At 39.1% G+C, this 18,642-nt stretch overlaps 2 protein-coding genes across 2 annotated transcripts in view; both read right to left on the bottom strand.

Annotated features, from left to right (window-relative positions):
• ftsj3 (FtsJ RNA 2'-O-methyltransferase 3) overlaps positions 1–9,520 on the bottom strand; it is a 49,982-nt gene extending 40,462 nt beyond the window's left edge. The window contains exons 1-4 of the mRNA XM_061976159.2: positions 9,204–9,520; positions 9,024–9,129; positions 8,902–8,948; positions 2,842–2,921 (exon numbers count right to left, since the gene is read on the bottom strand). Coding sequence (XP_061832143.2) covers positions 2,842–2,921; positions 8,902–8,948; positions 9,024–9,129; positions 9,204–9,270 — 300 coding nt within the window. The 5' untranslated portion in view covers positions 9,271–9,520. The remainder of the gene's footprint in view (positions 1–2,841; positions 2,922–8,901; positions 8,949–9,023; positions 9,130–9,203) is intronic.
• Positions 9,521–12,436: 2,916 nt separating this feature from the next.
• The window catches only part of LOC133616640 (uncharacterized), an 8,175-nt gene continuing 1,969 nt past the window's right edge, over positions 12,437–18,642 (bottom strand). Inside the window, exon 2 of the mRNA XM_061976161.2 lies at positions 12,437–14,912. Within this exon, the coding sequence (XP_061832145.2) occupies positions 13,906–14,912 (1,007 nt within the window). The 3' untranslated portion in view covers positions 12,437–13,905. The remainder of the gene's footprint in view (positions 14,913–18,642) is intronic.

Genomic DNA, 18,642 nt, shown 5'->3' with positions numbered 1-18,642 from the left:
GAATATTCGCACCACAGGGAATGAGGAGTCATCCTTCACTGTGGTTCTAGCTTGCCATGCTAACTTCCACCCATCCAAAAGAGACCTTTCCAGCCGGCGTCATCATAAAAGCTAACTCGAAGGGATGGATGGATGAAGAAAAGATGAGCGAGTGGTTAAGGGAAGTTTACGCGAAGAGGCCGGGTGGCTTTTTTCACACAGCTCCGAAGGCGAACACACCTTCACTAAGATGGGCAGATAGCGCCGGTCGACATACGCCAACATCTGCCAGTGGATCGTAAATGCCTGGGCAGATAGTTTCGGTCACAACTGTGGTCCGAGCTTTCCGGAAGGCAGGATTCACAGAACTGCTGCACAACAACAGCGACACTGAATCCGATGACTTCGACGAGGCGGAGCCGGCCATTTTTGGATCCCACGCTTGCGCAACTTTTCAATTCGGACACCGAAGACGAAGAATTCGAAGGATTTACGAATGAAGAATAACTTCAGAAGGTGAGCGCTATGTTTATTTTGTGTGTTGTGACATTAACGTTCGAGCAACATTATGTTGCTATTTATTGCTCTACACCATTTTGAATTTTACTATGTTTGTGATTGCACATTTGCGTACATTTTGGGACAGAGTTGTTAGAACGCTGGTTTTCAATATATTATTAAAGTTTGATTGAACTATCTGACTGTTTTTTTGACATTCACTTTAGCGCAGCGTTTTTTTGACATTCACTTTAGCGCAGCGTAGGCGCGGCTTTTAGTCCGGGGCGGCTTATTGGTGGACAAAATTATGAAATATGTAATTCATAGAAGGTGCGGCTAATAATCCGGTGCGCCTTATAGTGCGGAAAATACGGTAGTTAGCGAGCGCCGTTTTGTCCTATTAATTTTGGCGGCCCCTGAACTCACTGTAGTTTACATAAATAACAAACATTCAGATGTTGCACAATGAGATGTAAACATGGGATCATGTGTACATTCCTGTAACTTTCTGTTTGTAGTATATATCTTTATTAGTATTTATTTACCTTAATAACATAATTTCATGATTAATATTTACAAATTAAGATTCAATTAAGAAAATACATTGTGTTTTTCACTAAAGAAGGGTTTGGTGAATGCGCATATGAAACTGGTGGGGTTCAATACCTCCAACAAGGTTAAGAACCACTGGGTTAGGATCGTTATGTCTCGTTTGTAGGTACATTTGAGCTCATTTAATTTCCTTTACTTATGTCATCTGTGTATTTAATTTATATTTGCATGTCTCATGACACATTATATGTACTATTGGCTGCATTTCTGATAGTTGTTTGTGTCCCATGTTGTTCCAGACCACAGCAAACGTTACCCAGCATGCAAAGATTGTAATAAATCCATTAGAAGAAGACAGCCTGCTGTTTCCTTTAAAGGGGAACATTATCACAATTTCAGAATGGTTAAAACCATTAAAAATCAGTTCCCAGTGGCTTATTACATTTTTCGGAGTTTTTTTCAAAATTTTACCCATCACGCAATATCCCTAAAAAAAGCTTCAAAGTGCCTGATTTTAACCATCGTTATATACACCCGTCCATTTTCCTGTGACGTCACATAGTGAAGCAAACACAAACAAACATGGCGGAAAGAACAGCAAGCTATAGCGACATTAGCTTGGATTCAGACTCGGATTTCAGTGGCTTAAGCTATCCAACAGATTACACATGTATTGAAACGGATGGTTGTAGTGTGGAGGCAGGTAGCGAAAACGAAATTGAAGAAGAAACTGAAGCTATTGAGCCATATCGGTTTGAACCGTATGCAAGCGAAACCGACGAAAACGACACGACAGCCAGCGACACGGGAGAAAGCGAGGACGAATTCGGCGATCGCCTTCTAACCAACGATTGGTATGTGTTTGTTTGGCATTAAAGGAAACTAACAACTATGAACTAGGTTTACAGCATATGAAATACATTTGGCAACAACATGCACTTTGAGAGTGCAGACAGCCCAGTTTTCATCAATTAATATATTCTGTAGACATACCCTCATCCGCGCTCTTTTCCTGAAAGCTGATCTGTCCAGTTTTGGAGTTGATGTCAGCAGGCCAGGGAAGCTAGGGTCGATAGGGGGTTTAGCTCGCTCGTCTGCGGGAACAAACTTCCGCCATTGCTTGCCGTGCTACCGAGGTCCTTTGTCCCTGAATTGCTCACACACTCCGGCAGATTCAATGGGGGTCTGGCGGCAGATTTCTTTGACTTTATCGTTGGAAATGCATCTGCTTTGAGTGTCGCAAGATATCCACACATTCTTGCCATCTCTGTCGTAGCATAGCTTTCGTCTGTAAAGTGTGCGGAACAAACGTCCAATTTCTTGCCACTTTCGCATCTTTGGGCCACTGGTGCAACTTGAATCCGTCCCTGTTCGTGTTGTTACACCCTCCGACAACACACCGACGAGGCATGATGTCTCCAAGGTAAGGAAAACAGTCGAAAAAACGGAAAATAACAGAGCTGATTTGACTCGGTGTTTGAGAAAATGGCAGATTGCTTCCTGATGTGACGTCACGCTCCGAGAGCGAATATTAGAAATGCGTTGAATTCGCCAAAATTCACCCATTTAGAGTTCGGAAATCGGTTAAAAAAATGTATGGTCTTTTTTCTGCAACATCAAGGTATATATTGACGCTTACATAGGTCTGGTGATAATGTTCCCCTTTAACTTGGACATACACATCTATACCTTTGGACAGTCATTTCCAGGAGTTACAGTATCTCACCCTCTGTTGTACTAATGTTTACAATGTACTATACCATATCGACTTGATCATGTCAAGCGAACCCTGACAACGCAGCCAAGACTTACCTGTTTGCATTTGTCTGTTGTGATGTCTTCTTGAAGGGTCACTACATTAGGGATAGGCTTGATGGGCACCAGGTCCACGCCTAGGAGGAGATTGCACTTGAAATTACAATTGACACGCTAAGGTTGGATTTAGAGTACAATTGTACAACGCCTTTATTTATTTTACAGAAAAGAGCACTTTGTATTATTTTTAAAGTAGGATATAGACCACACAAATCTGCTCTTCACTAGGGCAGGGTTATTAAAACTAAAAGACATTGTAGAATTGCATACTCTATTAGTGATGTTCAAAGCTAGAAATAAAGTTCTGCCGAAGGACTTACAAAAGTTATTCGTATTCACGTCTGAAGATGAGAACCACAGAAGGCCGTATGACTTTAAACATCCAAGAGCGCAAACAAATTTGAAAGAAATGTGCTTGTCTGTTGCTGGTGTGAAAGCATGGAATTCTCTAAAAAAAGATTTAAAAAGTTGCAAGAATATTTTTGAATTGAAAAAGAGTTACAGAAAGAGACAACTGGCATTATATCAAACTGATTTTTGATTTTGATTGGACGTGTCATTGTGAACATGCTTAAACAAAAATGAAAAAGTATGTTGGAGTTGGGGTGTTGGTGGAGGGAACAGTGATAAAGTCATCTAAAATAATTTGTGTTAAAAAAAGGGGGCGGAAAAAAATATAAGAATATTATTCTTCCATCAGCTCCTTTCTGATCATGGAAATGTATGAGATACAAAAAAAACAGTGAAAGTGTGAACTGTATAGCTCGGGTTGCAGGTTCAATCCGCACTTCCGCCATCCTTGGGCAAGACACTTTACCCACCTACTCCCAATGCCACCCACACTGGTTTAAATGTAACTTAGATATTGGGTTTCACTCTTTAAAAGTGCTTTGAGTCACTAGAGAAAAGCGCTACATAAATATAATTCACTTCACGACGTGGCTTCTATATATGCATTTTCATGAAAGGAATAACAAGAAATGATGATGACAATTGTTTAAAACAGTGTTTTTCAACCTTTTTTGAGCCAAGGCACATTTTTTGCTTTGAAAAAATGCGGAGACACACCACCAGCAGAAATCATTAAAATACAAAACTAAGTTGATAGTAAAAAATCGTTGTTGCAATTGTTGGATATTACCTTAAACAAGCATGCATCAATATAGCTCTTGTCTCAACCTGTCACATCACGCCCTGACTTATTTGGAGTTTTTGGTGTTTTCCTGTGTGTAGTGTTTTAGGTCTTGTCTTGCGCTCCTATTTTGGTGGCTTTTTCTCTTTTTTTTTGGTATTTTCCTGTCGCATTTTCATGTCTTCATTTGAGCGATATTTCCCACATCTACTTTGTTTTAACAATCAAGAATATTTCAGTTGTTTTTTTCCTTCTTTGTGGGGACATTGTTGATTGTCATGTCATGTCACTGCTGTCAGAATTTTCTAAAATAATTGAAAAAATATTTGTAAAAAAATTAGACAGTTTTATTTAAGGCTGAAACGACGCGTCGACATAGTCGACTACGTAAATACATCAACGACGTTTTTGTGCGTTGATGCGTCGCATATTTACGTCACACTACCGTCATGGCGGAGCGCAAAGCAGACGATGCGAGCGGTGCGAGCGAGGGGAAAAAAGCACGCCAAAAGTCGTCAAAAGTGTGGGAGTATTTCAATAAACGGCCTAATAATGTTGTAGCGGTGAACAGCTGTCTCGTCAGCTGACGCGCGAGCTCGCAACCGTGGCTGCTGAGCAACCAGCCAAACCCCACTTAATAAAATTATATTTTATCTTAGAGCACATCCGCATCCCTATTCACCTAGGCAACCCCAGGAAATGTATATAATTCGGCATTATTTCGGCCAGTCGGCTTATATGATCAGAACCGATCAGTTTACGTTCACGCGCAGGTATAACGCGGCGCGCTCCCGTCTCATGTGCTGGTGCGCGAGCCCGGTAATTAGACCGCTGTGTCAAATCAAGGAGTACAAAAGACGCCAGCGCAGAGTGGAAAAAGGGTTAGTTCGTTACAGAAAACCCAGAGTTGTGCCAAAAGTGTACCAAAACCAATAGCTGAACGGACAGCCGGTAAGATTGCACTTTAGTTCTCTTTGTGGGTGTGGCGCACCTGTTGCGCTGGTGAGATGGGGGGTGCGGGGTGCGGGGGGGGGGGGGGGGGGGGGGGGGGTAGTTGCTTCATCAGGAGGGTGAAGTCGCTCAACTTAAAGTGTTGGATTTAAGTGTGTTGGATCATTGGCTGCTGGTGAGGGCATAGAAAAAGGGGCATTTTTCTACCAGTAGACAGCGTTTAAGATTGAGTGTTTCACTGCTAAATTAATAATATATTTATATTGAATATGGATTTTAAATATGTATCTAAATAGGTGGTTAATTGGTTAGGTATTTATGTATTTGCATATTGGGTTTTCTGCTGCCTTTATCTATTGTGTTTCTGGGTTTAAATGTATTTTATATGTATCTTGGTGCATTTATGTTGAGACAATTTATTTAAAATCGGTTTTAACTTAAAGGGAAAAGATGTGTCCGTTTTCTTGCACTTGTTTAATGGTTAAGAGTTTGATTGCCTAATTAATAATTGTAAATTATGGGATTGATAATTGATTAATTTTTTACAGCATGTTAATCTTGTGGTGTTTTGTCCTTAAAGGTTTTTCACCTACTAAAGAAGCTAAAGGCTACTAAAGAAGCTAAAGGCTACTAAAGGCTACTAAAGACAGCTAATGACAGCTAAATAAACTAAAGTCTACTAAAGTCTACTAACACTGCTAAAGACTGCTAAAAAGACTAAAGAAGAAAAAATAAGCTGTTTCTTGGTTGGAAAAACTGTTGCAAACTAAAGGAAAATAAAAGGAATAAGTAACTACGGTCTGGTCTTTTGAGTGAAATCCAGAAGCCACATTCAGCATTGGTACATCCCTTCAAGTGTGGGATAAGCACAGCGAAAAAAGCAAAACACTTGACAGTTGTTGTATGCACACTGTGTCGAGCGGAAATGGCCTATCATAGCAGCACAACGGCTATGAACGAACATTTGAAAAGAAAACACCCGACAGCGTTCTTGCCATCACCATCAACTAGTCAATCGTCCGCGTGAGTATACGTTGTCATTATTACACAAAAACATGAATGTGTCATTTGTATCTGCGTTGTAAATTCATAATCTAAAGCACCGTTTCGCTCTGAGAGACGCGTTTGGCGTGCCTGTTCAGTGTTTACAAAGACGCGCTCCTCTTTAACGCTGTGGACAGGCGGCGGCGGCGAGCGAGCGGCGAGGCGGGGCACACCGGGAGCGACGCCGCAATCGTGCCCAGCGATCATCCAATCTCCTCTCGCTGAAGAAAAGGGGAGCAGCAGAGAGAGAGGGAAGAGAGACTGGAAGGAGCCAAAGTGAAGCTGACGTGGAGCGAGAAAGGAGGAGAGCCAGAGACAGGGGACGACGAGCGAGCGAGGAAGAGGAGCCGAAAAGCGAGGAAAGAAAGAGAAAAGAGTTGGAAGAGAAAAGACTTTGTGTAAAATTAAAAGATTGTAAACCTGGCAAAGCCGTCTGTCGGTCCTGAAAGAACCCCACGGCACAAGACGTGTCACAAACGCTAACGTTAATTAGTTGTGCAAATACCTTTTACAACATTAACAGTTACATATACTATGTACAAACCAACAATTAACTTTCACTTTAATCATACTATCATTGTTGTGTTATTAAGCAAAATAAGCAATACTTTTACTTTTGTTGAAATGTTTACACTGTACACTTTTTTGTATTGGATGTTTAGCTTTATTTTTGCACATTTTAGCAAATAAGCAATACTTTTACTTTTGTTGAAATGTTTACACTGTTGTTACAGAATATTTCCGTTTTGCACTTTTTTGTATTGAATGTTTATCTTTATTTTTGCACATTTTAAAGCAAAATAAGCAATACTTTTACTTTTGAAATGCTTATACTATTGCAGAATATTAAGATTTGCACTGGATGTTTACATTTTATATTTGCACATTAAAAAGCAAATAAGCTACCGGTACTTTTAATTTTGTTAAATGTTAAGTTTTAAATGTTTACATTGTTACAGAATATTTTGTCATGTTGTTGTCAATGTTGACTGAGTGGCCATACTTTTTTTTTGTAAATAAAAGCCATGCCTTTTGAAAAACCTGGCCTACATTTATTTTTTCCTCTTCATTTTAAATTAAAAAAATAATCAGTAAAAGGAAAAATAATCTATAGATTAATCGAAAAAATAATCTATAGATTAACCGATTAATCGAAAAAATAATCTATAGATTAATCGATAGAAAAATAATCGTTAGCTGCAGCCCTAGAAAAAATGCGGAGGCAAACCACCAGAAGAAATCATTAAAATACGAAACTAAGTTGATAGTAAAAAATCATTGTTGCAATTGTTGGATATGACTTTAAACAAGCATGCATCAATATAGCTCTTGTCTCAAAGTAGGTGCACTGTCACCACCTGTCACATCACGCCCTGACTTATTTGGAGTTTTTGGTGTTTTCCTGTGTGTAGTGTTTTAGGTCTTGTCTTGCGCTCCTATTTTGGTGGCTTTTTCTCTTTTTTTTGGTATTTTCCTGTCGCATTTTCATGTCTTCATTTGAGCGATATTTCCCCCATCTACTTTGTTTTAACAATCAAGAATATTTCAGTTGTTTTTATCCTTCTTTGTGGGGACATTGTTGATTGTCATGTCATGTCGGATATTAGAGATGCGCGGATAGGCAATTATTTCATCCGCATCACAAAAGTCGTCAACCATCCGCCATCCACCCGAACTAACATTTAATCAAAACCGCACCCGCCCGCCATCCGCCACCCGCCCGTTGTTATATATCTAATATAGACGATGCAAGGCATTAGTGAGGTTAGAAAGCTTTTGCCTGTTAAAGAAAGGAGACTGATCCAATGTAGCAGAGACATTCAATGCGTGCCACGCTGTCACGGCCCAGACGCACACCAGTGCGCAATCATCTGGGAGCCGCGCTGAGCGCACCTCCAAGCGCACTCGCGCCACTCAAACTGCTGCAGGCAGCTGCGTTCTATCTTGTTTTAACATCCTGTGGCACTCTTCTGGGATCACGGCGGACGAAACTGCTCATGCTCAGGGTGTTTGTGGAGGTTCGGGGTTTTGCACAAATGTGATGCACCATGTTAGATGTCTCGGTTTTGTGACTGTCGTAGACATAAACAGCGTCGCAGCTCTTGCAAATCACGTAGCCAGCATTACTATCATCCTGATTTACAACCTTATAAAAACGAGTCTACGCTGAACTTTTCTGGCCTTTTTTTCCCCTGGTCTTTAGTATTCCCTTTTTTAGTTTGTCGCGTACCACGTTTGCTGCCGGCGTTGCCATCTTTTTTTTTTTTCTTCTTCTGTTGTGGCGTGCTGCAGGTGCCTGCTCGTTTTTCGTATGTGGGTAACAACATTTAACTATGTATATATATTTCCGAATTGGTTTAACTGCCACCCGCCTGAATCTATTTAAAATCTTTTTTTTTTTATTTCAACCGCCCGACCCGACCTGCGGATAAAATCTTTTTATTTTATTTTATTTCAACCGCCCGACCCGCGGATAATCCGCGGACTCCGCGGTTGTGTCCGCAAACCGCGCATCTCTAACGGATATACATTGTGGACGCCGTCTTTGCTCCACAGTAAGTCTTTGCTGTCGTCCAGCATTCTGTTTTAATTACTTTGTAGCCAGTTCAGTTTTAGTTTCGTTCTGCATAGCCTTCCCTAAGCTTCAATGCCTTTTCTTGGAGGCACTCACCTTTTGTTTTTTTTTGGTTTAAGCATTAAACACCTTTTAACCTTCACGCTGCCTCCCGCTGTTTCCGACATCCACAAAGCAATTAGCTACCTGCTGCCCCCTACTGATATGGAAGAGTATTACACGGTTACTCTGCCGAGCTCTAGACAGCACCGACACATTATTTGCAAAAAATATTTTTAACCCAAATAGGTGAAACTGCACACTTGTGTGCTGCGGAACAGTAGTTGAAAAATACTGGTTTAAAAGAGGGACTCACCTATAACCAGGCTTGAAACAGGCATAAATTTGGACGCCACTTGCAGCCTGTAAAGAGATGAGACATGACGTCATCACAACTACAAACAGTTTAACCGACTTGGTCAACTTCAGATGACTAACCATCCGCCGGGTGCCGCACATAGATCCAACACAACCCGAGCCTTCTGTAAAAACTCATATTTTCTGTTCAGTTGGATGAGTTTGAATGAGGAACGGGATCTATAACCTGGAGGGAAAAAAACACAAGACATGAGATATTAGCTTGTTAGCATGCGGCTAATGCTAATGTTGTGTTGATACCTGTTTCTTTGGCCAGGTGGTAGAATTTATCCCTTCTGGTCTTTCCGACTTTGAGCTTCTTCCCCATGTTTGTGGCGGTGGTTTTACGACACAAATATGCTACACTTTGACGGGGAATTCACACTCGCCGATGAAAACACGTGCGTCTTGCTTCTGGGTAGAAATTCTACGTCACGTCATTCGTCTTCTTCGCTGGGTGATTCGCCACACGGGCGCTCGACAGCGCCACTCGCTTGCCGCAAATAAAACCTTTATGGTTTTGTATACACTTTACTTTGTTTTAAATCATCACAACTTGGTGTAAAATGTGCAAACCTGACTAACAACATCAAATAGTCGGCTAGGTTTAATGATTTACTAAAACAATTAGATAATGGCGTGCGGAAAAAAAGACGTCACGTGATTTGTCTTCTTCGCTCACCAGTTAGACGCACCGGGGCTCAACAGCGTCACTCACTGGCTGCAAATAAAACCGTTCAACACAACTGCTACAAATTTTTTGTCTTCCCTTTGAACACGTTTTTTTTAACTTTGTTCTAAATAATCATACATTTGAGTAAACATTTTACATCAAATAACTATACCCATCCACCCATTTATACCGCTTGTTTATATATATATATATTTTTTTTTTAAATCATTTTTTTAAACCTTTTTTTATAGTATTCAACATTTACAACATTAACATACAAGCAAATAAATTATACTAATCAAAACAAGTACAGAAACAGTACAAATCAGCGCCAGGGGGTTGTAAACTCCAGAAAGCAATTAAAGAAAAATGCAATATATACATATATATATATATATACACACATATATATATATATATATACATATATACATACATACATATATATGTATATATATAATATATATGTATATACATATATACATACATACATACACATACATATATATATATATATATATATATATATATATATATATATATATATATATATATATATATATATATATATATATATATATATATATATATATATATATATATATATATATATATACATATATACATACTAGAGATGCGCGGTTTGCAGGCACAACCGCGGAGTCCGCGGATTATCCGCGGATCGGGCGGATGAAATTAAAAAAATTAGATTTTATCCGCGGGTCGGGTCGGGTGGTTCAAATTATTTAAAAAAATTAGATTTTAAATAGATTCAGGCGGGTGGCAGTTAAACCAATTCGGAAATATATATACATAGTTAAATGTTGTTACCCACATACGAAAAACGAGCAGGCACCTGCTGCATATGCCACAACAGAAGAAAAAAAAGAAAAGAGATGGACACTTTTACGGAGCGGAGAAGGGACGCCTCGCCGGGGTCCGGGACCGAGGCCCCTTCCCCCGAGAGGGCCCCAACGGGAGCCGTAGCTGAGGCGATCCGCGAGAAGGGCCCGACGCACGTCCAGGGTCACCACCGCACCGACACCCCGCCTCGTCCGCCCGCGCAGCTTACCTGCCCGCCACCCCTGTTGCCGGGGGCGCGTAACAGGGGTCACTCCGCGCGCAGTGCGCTCACGAAAGGGGTGGGGCTCACCCTGGTTGATATAGACAGCAGCTAGGACGGTGGCCATGGAAGTTGGAACCCGCTAAGGAGTGTGTAACAACCCACCTGCCGAATCAACTAGCCCTGAAAATGGATGGCGCTGGAGCGTCGGGCCCATATACCCGGCCGTCGCCGGCAGCGAGACGCGCTTGGAGGTGCGCTCAGCGCGGCTCCCATATGATTGCGCACTGGTGTGCGTCTGGGTCGTGACAGCGTGGCACGCGAATGTCTGTGCTGCATTGGATCAGTCTCCTTTCTTTAACAGGCAAAAGCTTTATAACCTCACTAATGCCTTGCATCGTCTATATTAGATATATAACAACGGGCGGGTGCGGTTCTGATCAAATGTTACATCGGGTGGATGGCGGATGGTTGACGACTTTCTGATGCGGTTGCGGATGAAATAATTGCCTATCCGCGCATCTCTAATATATATATATATATATTTTTTGTTTTGTTTTTTTGTTTGTTTTGTTTTTATCATTTTTTTAAAACTTTATTTATAGTATTCAACATTTACAACATTAACATACAAGCAAATAAATTATACTAATCAAAACAAGTACAGAAACAGTACAAATCAGCGCCAGGGGGTTGTAAACTCCAGAAAGCAATTAAAGAAAAATGCAATATATACATATATATATATATTATATATATATATATATATATACACATATACATATATATATATATACATATATACATACATATATATATATATATGTATATACATACATACATACATATATATATATATATATATATATATATATATATATGTATATACATACATACATACATACATACATATATATATATATATATATATATATATATATATATATAATATATATATATATATATATATATATAGCAAAGTGCAAAGCCAGTTTCGTAAATAATCCAAATTTGGAGCACAGCATCATAGTTTTCAAAGCTTTTTGGTTGTTAGAGGTAGAAAGCGTTTTAAAGTAAAGTTCTAATTCTTTTTTAAAGGCACAAAAACAGGTCGGGTATTGAGAAACTTACTTTTATAAATATAAAATTTAGCCAATAGTATAATGAGGTTGCACAAGTAAAAATCACGATTTTTTATATATATATAATAAACAAAGTACAAAGCCATAGGCTCACTCAATTTCAGTAAATACCGCTTGTTAAAATAGTTGTAAAATAGCGTGCAGCAAATGACGTCACGTCATGTGTCTTCTTTGCTTGCTTACTGGTGTCCCGCACGGGGGCTCAACAGCGCCACTCACTGGCTGAATATATAACCTTTCAATACAATAGCAACAACTTTATTGTTTTATCTTCCCGAATACCCGTTTTTTTTAACTTTGTTTTAAATAATCACAAATTGGTGTAAAAAAGGTGCAAAATTGGATAACAAAATAAAATAATTAAATGTTACACTTTTTTTCCCTGTTGTGATGTAGATTTTTTTAACCTGAACAATTCAACACACAATCAGTGATGTTAATCAATGTGTATATACTATTAAATAAATAAAAACATAAAAATAGCAAAATATTATAAATGATTTTTAAATTAAGTAAAGTAAGAGACAACATAAAAATATAAAAAAAATAAAATAAAATAAAAACAATGGGTTTTTATAAAACCCATTGTCCAATAAAGACAATAATTTGAGGGCTTTTCTATCCTTTACCATCTTCCATGATTTAATTCAAAACTTGAAATCATTGTGGCTTACAAAAAGCATGTGGCTAATCTATAGACTTTTTTTGGGCTAACGAGTAAACTACGGAATGGATTAAGCAAAGAAATCAAACAATGTTCATTGCTCTACTATGTAAAGTCTGACAGTTCCTCCTGACCAGTCCAACAACTCGGTCCCCATAATCCTACACCAGCTATCTTTCTGGTTTCTTCGTCGACATAGGATGACAGCTAGGACTTCCCTTTAGTGAACAAAGGCACTTTAAAAAAACAAAACAAATCCACAATAGGCTTGTTCAGAACTCCACTTTCTCCAGTCATTTCCCTGTCACCGACGCCGCCTCCCCAGATTCTAGAAACGAATCGAACAAGTCCTCGGAGCATGAGACCAATTCAAAACTTGGCAGGGTTGAGGTCCTCGTAGTTTGACCAGGTCTGTGCACGAGCAGTCAAGTATGAAAGTCTTTCAACGAAGACCCCAAAGTGGCCAAATCAATTGAACTATTGTCAGTTTCCCTTGGATCTGCTTTGGGGACCTTGGGCAATTGAGCTCTGAGCAAGTCTCATTCAGGTCACTCGATCAAGAATTGAAGTTCCATTTAGAGAAAGCAGGGATTTTTAAAGTTGCACAGTAAGAAACCAATCCACGGTCAGCTGACACAATAAACTTGTTCAGAACTCCACTTTCTCCAGTCATTTCCCTGTCACCGCCGCCGCCTCCCCAGATTCTAGAAACGCATCGAACAAGTCCTCGGAGCATGAGACCAATGCAAAACTTGGCAGTGTTGAGGTTCTTGTAGTTTGACCAGGTCTGTGCACGAGCAGGCAAGTATAAAAGTCTTTCAACGAAGACCTCAAAGCTGCCAAATCAATTGAACTATTGTCAGTTTCCCTTGGATCTGGTTTGGGGACCTTGGGCAATTGAGCTCTGAGCAAGTCTCATTCAGGCCACTCGATCAAGAATTGAAGTTCCCTTTAGAGAAAGCAGGGATTTTTAAAGTTGCACAGTAAGAAACAAATCCACGGTCAGCTGACACAATAAACTTGTTCAGAACTCCACTTTCTCCAGTTATTTCCCTGTCACAGACCCCACCTCCCCAGATTCTAGAAACGAATCGAACAAGTCCTCGGAGCATGAGACCAATTCAAAACTTGGCAGGGTTGAGGTTCTTGTAGTTTGACCAGGTCTGTGCACGAGCAGTCAAGTGTGAAAGTCTTTCAACGAAGACCCCAAAGTGGCCAAATCAATTGAACTATTGTCAGTTTCCCTTGGATCTGCTTTGGGGACCTTGGGCAATTGAGCTCTGAGCAAGTCTCCTTCAGGTCACTCGATCAAGAATTGAAGTTCCCTTTAAAGAACGCAGGTATTTTTAAAGTTGCACAGTAAGAAACAAATCCACGGTCAGCTGACACAATAAACTTGTTCAGTACTCCACTTTCTCCAGTCATTTCCCTGTCACAGACCCCACCTCCCCAGATTCTAGAAACGAATCGAACAAGTCCTCGGAGCATGAGACCAATTCAAAACTTGGCAGGGTTGAGGTTCTTGTAGTTTGACCAGGTCTGTGTGCGAGCAGGCAAGTTTGAAGGTCTTTCAACGAAGATCTCAAAGCGGCCAAATCAATTGAACTAGTGTCGGTTTCCCCTGGAACTGTTTCGGGGACCTTGGGCGTTGGATGTCTGAGCAAGTCTCCTTCAGGCCATTCGATCAAGAACTGAAGTCGCTCATGTAACACAGACAGCACCTTGTTACAAATCCGGGAAGCTGTGGGTTGTGAAATCTGGAATCTGTACGCCAGATCTAAAATTGGCAAATTGAGTCGTAGTCTCATCAACACTAAAAGCAGCTGTTGAAATTTGTCCAGAGAAGACATTGGACTGACAGAGATGTAGGGCTCACACAAGCTGAACAGTTGCATCAAAGCAGGGAAGTTGGGAAAGCCTGTGTAGAACTTAGTCTTGGCATCGCTTCTTTCAAATCCCTCCTTAGTCAAAGCTGTTTCCAGTACCTTGGCCCGCAGCCCGTAGAGCTCAGAGTTCAAGCTTATCAGCTCATCTTCCATGCGGGTAATATAGTCTGCCTTCAAGTCCGTCTGGGAGGCTATTTCACGGGTCTCGACAGGAGTTGGACTTTGGTTAATTTCCTCTGAATCTGGTCCTAAAGTCTCCATCTCTTCGGCGAAGTCCGTCTGACAGGCTATTTCGTGTCCCTTGACATGAGTTGAACCATCGTCCGTTTCCCCCGGTTCTGGTTCCGGAGTCTCCATTTTCATCCTCAACACTTTGTGGAAGTCGAGCAGGGCCTCGGCGCCCTCGATGAGTTTACGTTTCTCTTGCTGTGTCTTGCCTCTTCCGTCTCGCGTTTTGGGTTTCTCCTTGACCGTGTCGTGACCCATCTTCACCGTCGGAGCCCAGTCCACGTCTTGATCGTCGTAGAGATTACCAGGTTGCCCTGACAAGAATCGACAAAGTGGGGAGTTAGGCCAGGGTATTGTTGAACATACAGGAAACATTACAAATCACAGACATGCAACACAATAGAGCAGGTTAAAAGTGTGCAAACAAAGTCAAACAAAAGTGGGGCCCACAAGCCCAATTTGGCCCCTTGTGTCATTTTGTTTGGCCCGCCAAAATGGTGGCTACCAAACGTAGTTCATATTCACACTGACCTCTTTCTAGCTGCACAAATTTTTTTTACCTTGAAAATGATTTTTTTACCTTGAATTTTTTTTTTAATTTTTTCAAAAATTTCTAATTTTTTTAAAATTTTTTATTATTTTTTTAAATTTAAAAATGTTTTTTAAAATATTTAAAAAAATTTTTTTAAATATTTTTAATTTTTTAAAAATATTTTGACCTTTTTTTTTACCTTTTTTATTTTTTTACCCTAACCCTAACCCTAAAAAAAATTGTTAATTTTTAAAATTGTTTAAAAATTTTTTTAAAAAATGTTTAAAAATTTAAAAAAGTTTAACATTTTTTAAAAATTAAAAAAATTTGAAAATCATTTTGTACCTTGAAAATCATTTTTACCCTTGAAAAAAAAATTTTACCTTGAAAAATTTTTTTTACCTTGAAAATTATTTTTTACCTTGAAAAAAATGTTTTACCTTGAAAAAATTTACCTTGAAATTTTTTTTTTACCTTGAAAATCATTTGTTTACCTTGAAAATCATTTTTAACCTTGAAATTTTTTTTTTTACCTTGAAAATAATTTTTTACCTTGAAAATCATGTTTTAACTTAAAACCCTTTTTTTTTAATTTTTTTAAACTTTTTGAATTTTTTTTAATTTTTTTTAATTTTTTAAAAAATTTCTAATTTTTTAAAAAAAAATTCAAAAAAAATGTATTTATTTAAAAAAAATTTTTTTTTTTTTTTTTAAATATTTAAAATATTTTTAATTTTTAAAAAAAATATTTTAAACTTTTTGTAACTATTTTTTTAAAATGTTTTACCCTAACCCTACCCCTAAAAAAAATGTTAATTGTTAAAATTGTTTAAAAAAATCAAAACATTTTAAAATGGTTTAAAATTGTTTTAAATTTTTTTTTTAAATTAAAAAAAAAATTAAAAAGTTTAAAAAAATAAAATAAAACATTTTAAAAACATTTTTAAAAAATTTGAAAATCATTTTTTACCTTGAAAATCATTTTTACCCCTGAAAAAAAAATGTTACCTTGAACAATTTTTTTTTACCTTGAAAATGATTTTTTACCTTGTAAAAAATTTTTTACCTTGAAAAATTTTTTTTACCTTGAATTTTTTTTTTTACCTTGAAAATCATTTGTTTACCTTGAAAATCATTTTTAACCTTGAAAAAAAAATGTACCTTGAAAATTTTTTTTTACCTTGAAAATCATTTTTTACTTTGAAAATCATGTTTTAACTTAAACGGCATGTGCGCAAGGCTACACTGTAAAAAAGTGAGTAGGTTTTATTCTAGACTTCTAGAGTGTTTGATTATCACATCACTCTAAATGTATAGACTATAAAGAGGGATGCTAGTGGGCCAGGCCAATCTTTCCTTATCTCTAAACTAAAACTGGGGAAATGTGTAGAGTGTTCTGGGCTTCAGACATGATTTTATTTCAGCATTCCTTGAGAAAAAAAAATGTATTTATTATTTTGGGTTTTTTTGTCATAAAAAAATACAATCATGTGTGCTTACGGACTGTATCCCTGCAGACTGTATTGATATATATTGATATATAATGTAGGAACCAGAATATTAATAACAGAAAGAAACAACCCTTTTGTGTGAATGAGTGTAAATGGGGGAGGGAGGTTTTTTGGGTTGGTGCACTAATTGTAAGTGTATCTTGTGTTTTTTATGTTGATTTAATAATTTAAAAAAAAATATATATATACATATATATTTTTCTATTTCTTGTGCGACCCGGTACCAATCGATCCATGGACCGGTATCGGGCCGTGGCCCGGTGGTTGGAGACCACTGACTTAAAGGATCTTTGACTAAAGTTACATGTTTTTATTAGGTCCTTAAACACAACATGTTCTTGTCACATAAAGGATCTTTGATTAAAGTTACATTTTTGACATAGGCCCTTAAAAACAGCAGCTTGTTCTTGCCAGACAATCTTTGGTATTTTTTTTTTATTTTGTCATAAAAAAAATACAATCATGTGTGCTTACGGACTGTATCCCTGCAGACTGTATTGTTCCAAATTGATATATAATGTAGGAACCAGAATATTAATAACAGAAAGAAACAACCCTTTTGTGTGAATGAGTGTAAATGGGGGAGGGAGGTTTTTTGGGTTGGTGCACTAATTGTAAGTGCATCTTGTGTTTTTTATGTTGATTTAATAAAAATAAAAAAATAATAATAATAATTAATATATTTTTAAATTTATTGTGCGGCCCGGTACCAATCGATCCACGGACCGGTACTGGGCCGCGGCCAGGTGGTTGGGGACCACTGGTATAACCATACTTGCCAACCCTCCCGGATTTTCCGGGAGACTCACGAAATTCAGCGCCTCTCCCGAAAACCTCCCGGGACAAATTTTCTCCCGAAATTCAGGCGGCAGGTCCGCAAACAGCGTACCTACCCAATCACGTTATAACTGTAGAATGATGGAGGGCGAGTTCTTGGTTTCTTATGTGGGTTTATTGTTGGGCAGTTTCATTAACGTCCTCCCAGCGCGGTAACAACACACAACAACAGCAGTCACGTTTTTGTCTACCGTAAAGCAGTTCGTCTGCCGTAAACAGCAATGTTGTGACACTCTTAAACAGGACAATACTGCCATCTAGTGCATTTGATGAAAGCACTTTTGTGCGTGCCACACATAAATGCATCATCAGAGAGGGTGTTCAGCGTGGTTCGAAAAATAGTGACAGAGAATAGAACAAGGATGGACAATTCAACCTTTAACTCAACAATGAGTAGATGAGTGTTATGTGTGTGTGTATATGTGTAAATAAATGAACACTGAAATTCAAGTATTTATATATATATATATATATATATATATATATATATATATATATATTAGAGATGCGCGGTTTGCGGGCACAACCGCGGAGTCCGCGGATTATCCGCGGATCGGGCGGATGAAATTTAAAAAAATTAGATTTTATCCGCGGGTCGGGTCGGGTGGTTAAAAAAAAATTAGATTTTAAATATATTCAGGCGGGTGGCAGTTAAACCAATTCGGAAATATATATACATAGTTAAATGTTGTTACCCACATACGAAAAACGAGCAGGCACCTGCTGCATATGCCACAACAGAAGAAAAAAAAAGAAAAGAGATGGACACTTTTACGGAGCGGAGAAGTGACGCCTCGCCTGGGTCCGGGACCGAGGCCCCTTCCCCCGAGAGGGCCCCACCGGGAGCCGTAGCTGAAGCGATCCACGAGAAGGGCCCGACGCACGTCCAGGGTCACCACCGCGCCCACTGCACCGACACCCCGCCTCGTCCGCCTTCGCCGCGGCCTGCGTCACGCGCAGCAGGTAAGCAGCTTACCTGCCCGCCACCCCCGTGGCCGGGGGCTCGTAACAGGGGTCACTCCGCGCGCTCCGCCCGCGCAGCTTACCTGCCCGCCACCCCTGTTGCCGGGGGCGCGTAACAGGGGTCACTCCGCGCGCAGTGCGCTCACGAAAGGGGTGGGGCTCACCCTGGTTGATATAGACAGCAGGACGGTGGCCATGGAA

This window comes from Nerophis lumbriciformis, linkage group LG14 (assembly GCF_033978685.3).
Source record: "Nerophis lumbriciformis linkage group LG14, RoL_Nlum_v2.1, whole genome shotgun sequence".
Lineage (NCBI taxonomy): Eukaryota > Metazoa > Chordata > Actinopteri > Syngnathiformes > Syngnathidae > Nerophis > Nerophis lumbriciformis.
The sequence above is the reverse complement of the archived record's forward strand: the minus strand, read 5'-3'. Positions and strand labels throughout refer to the sequence as shown.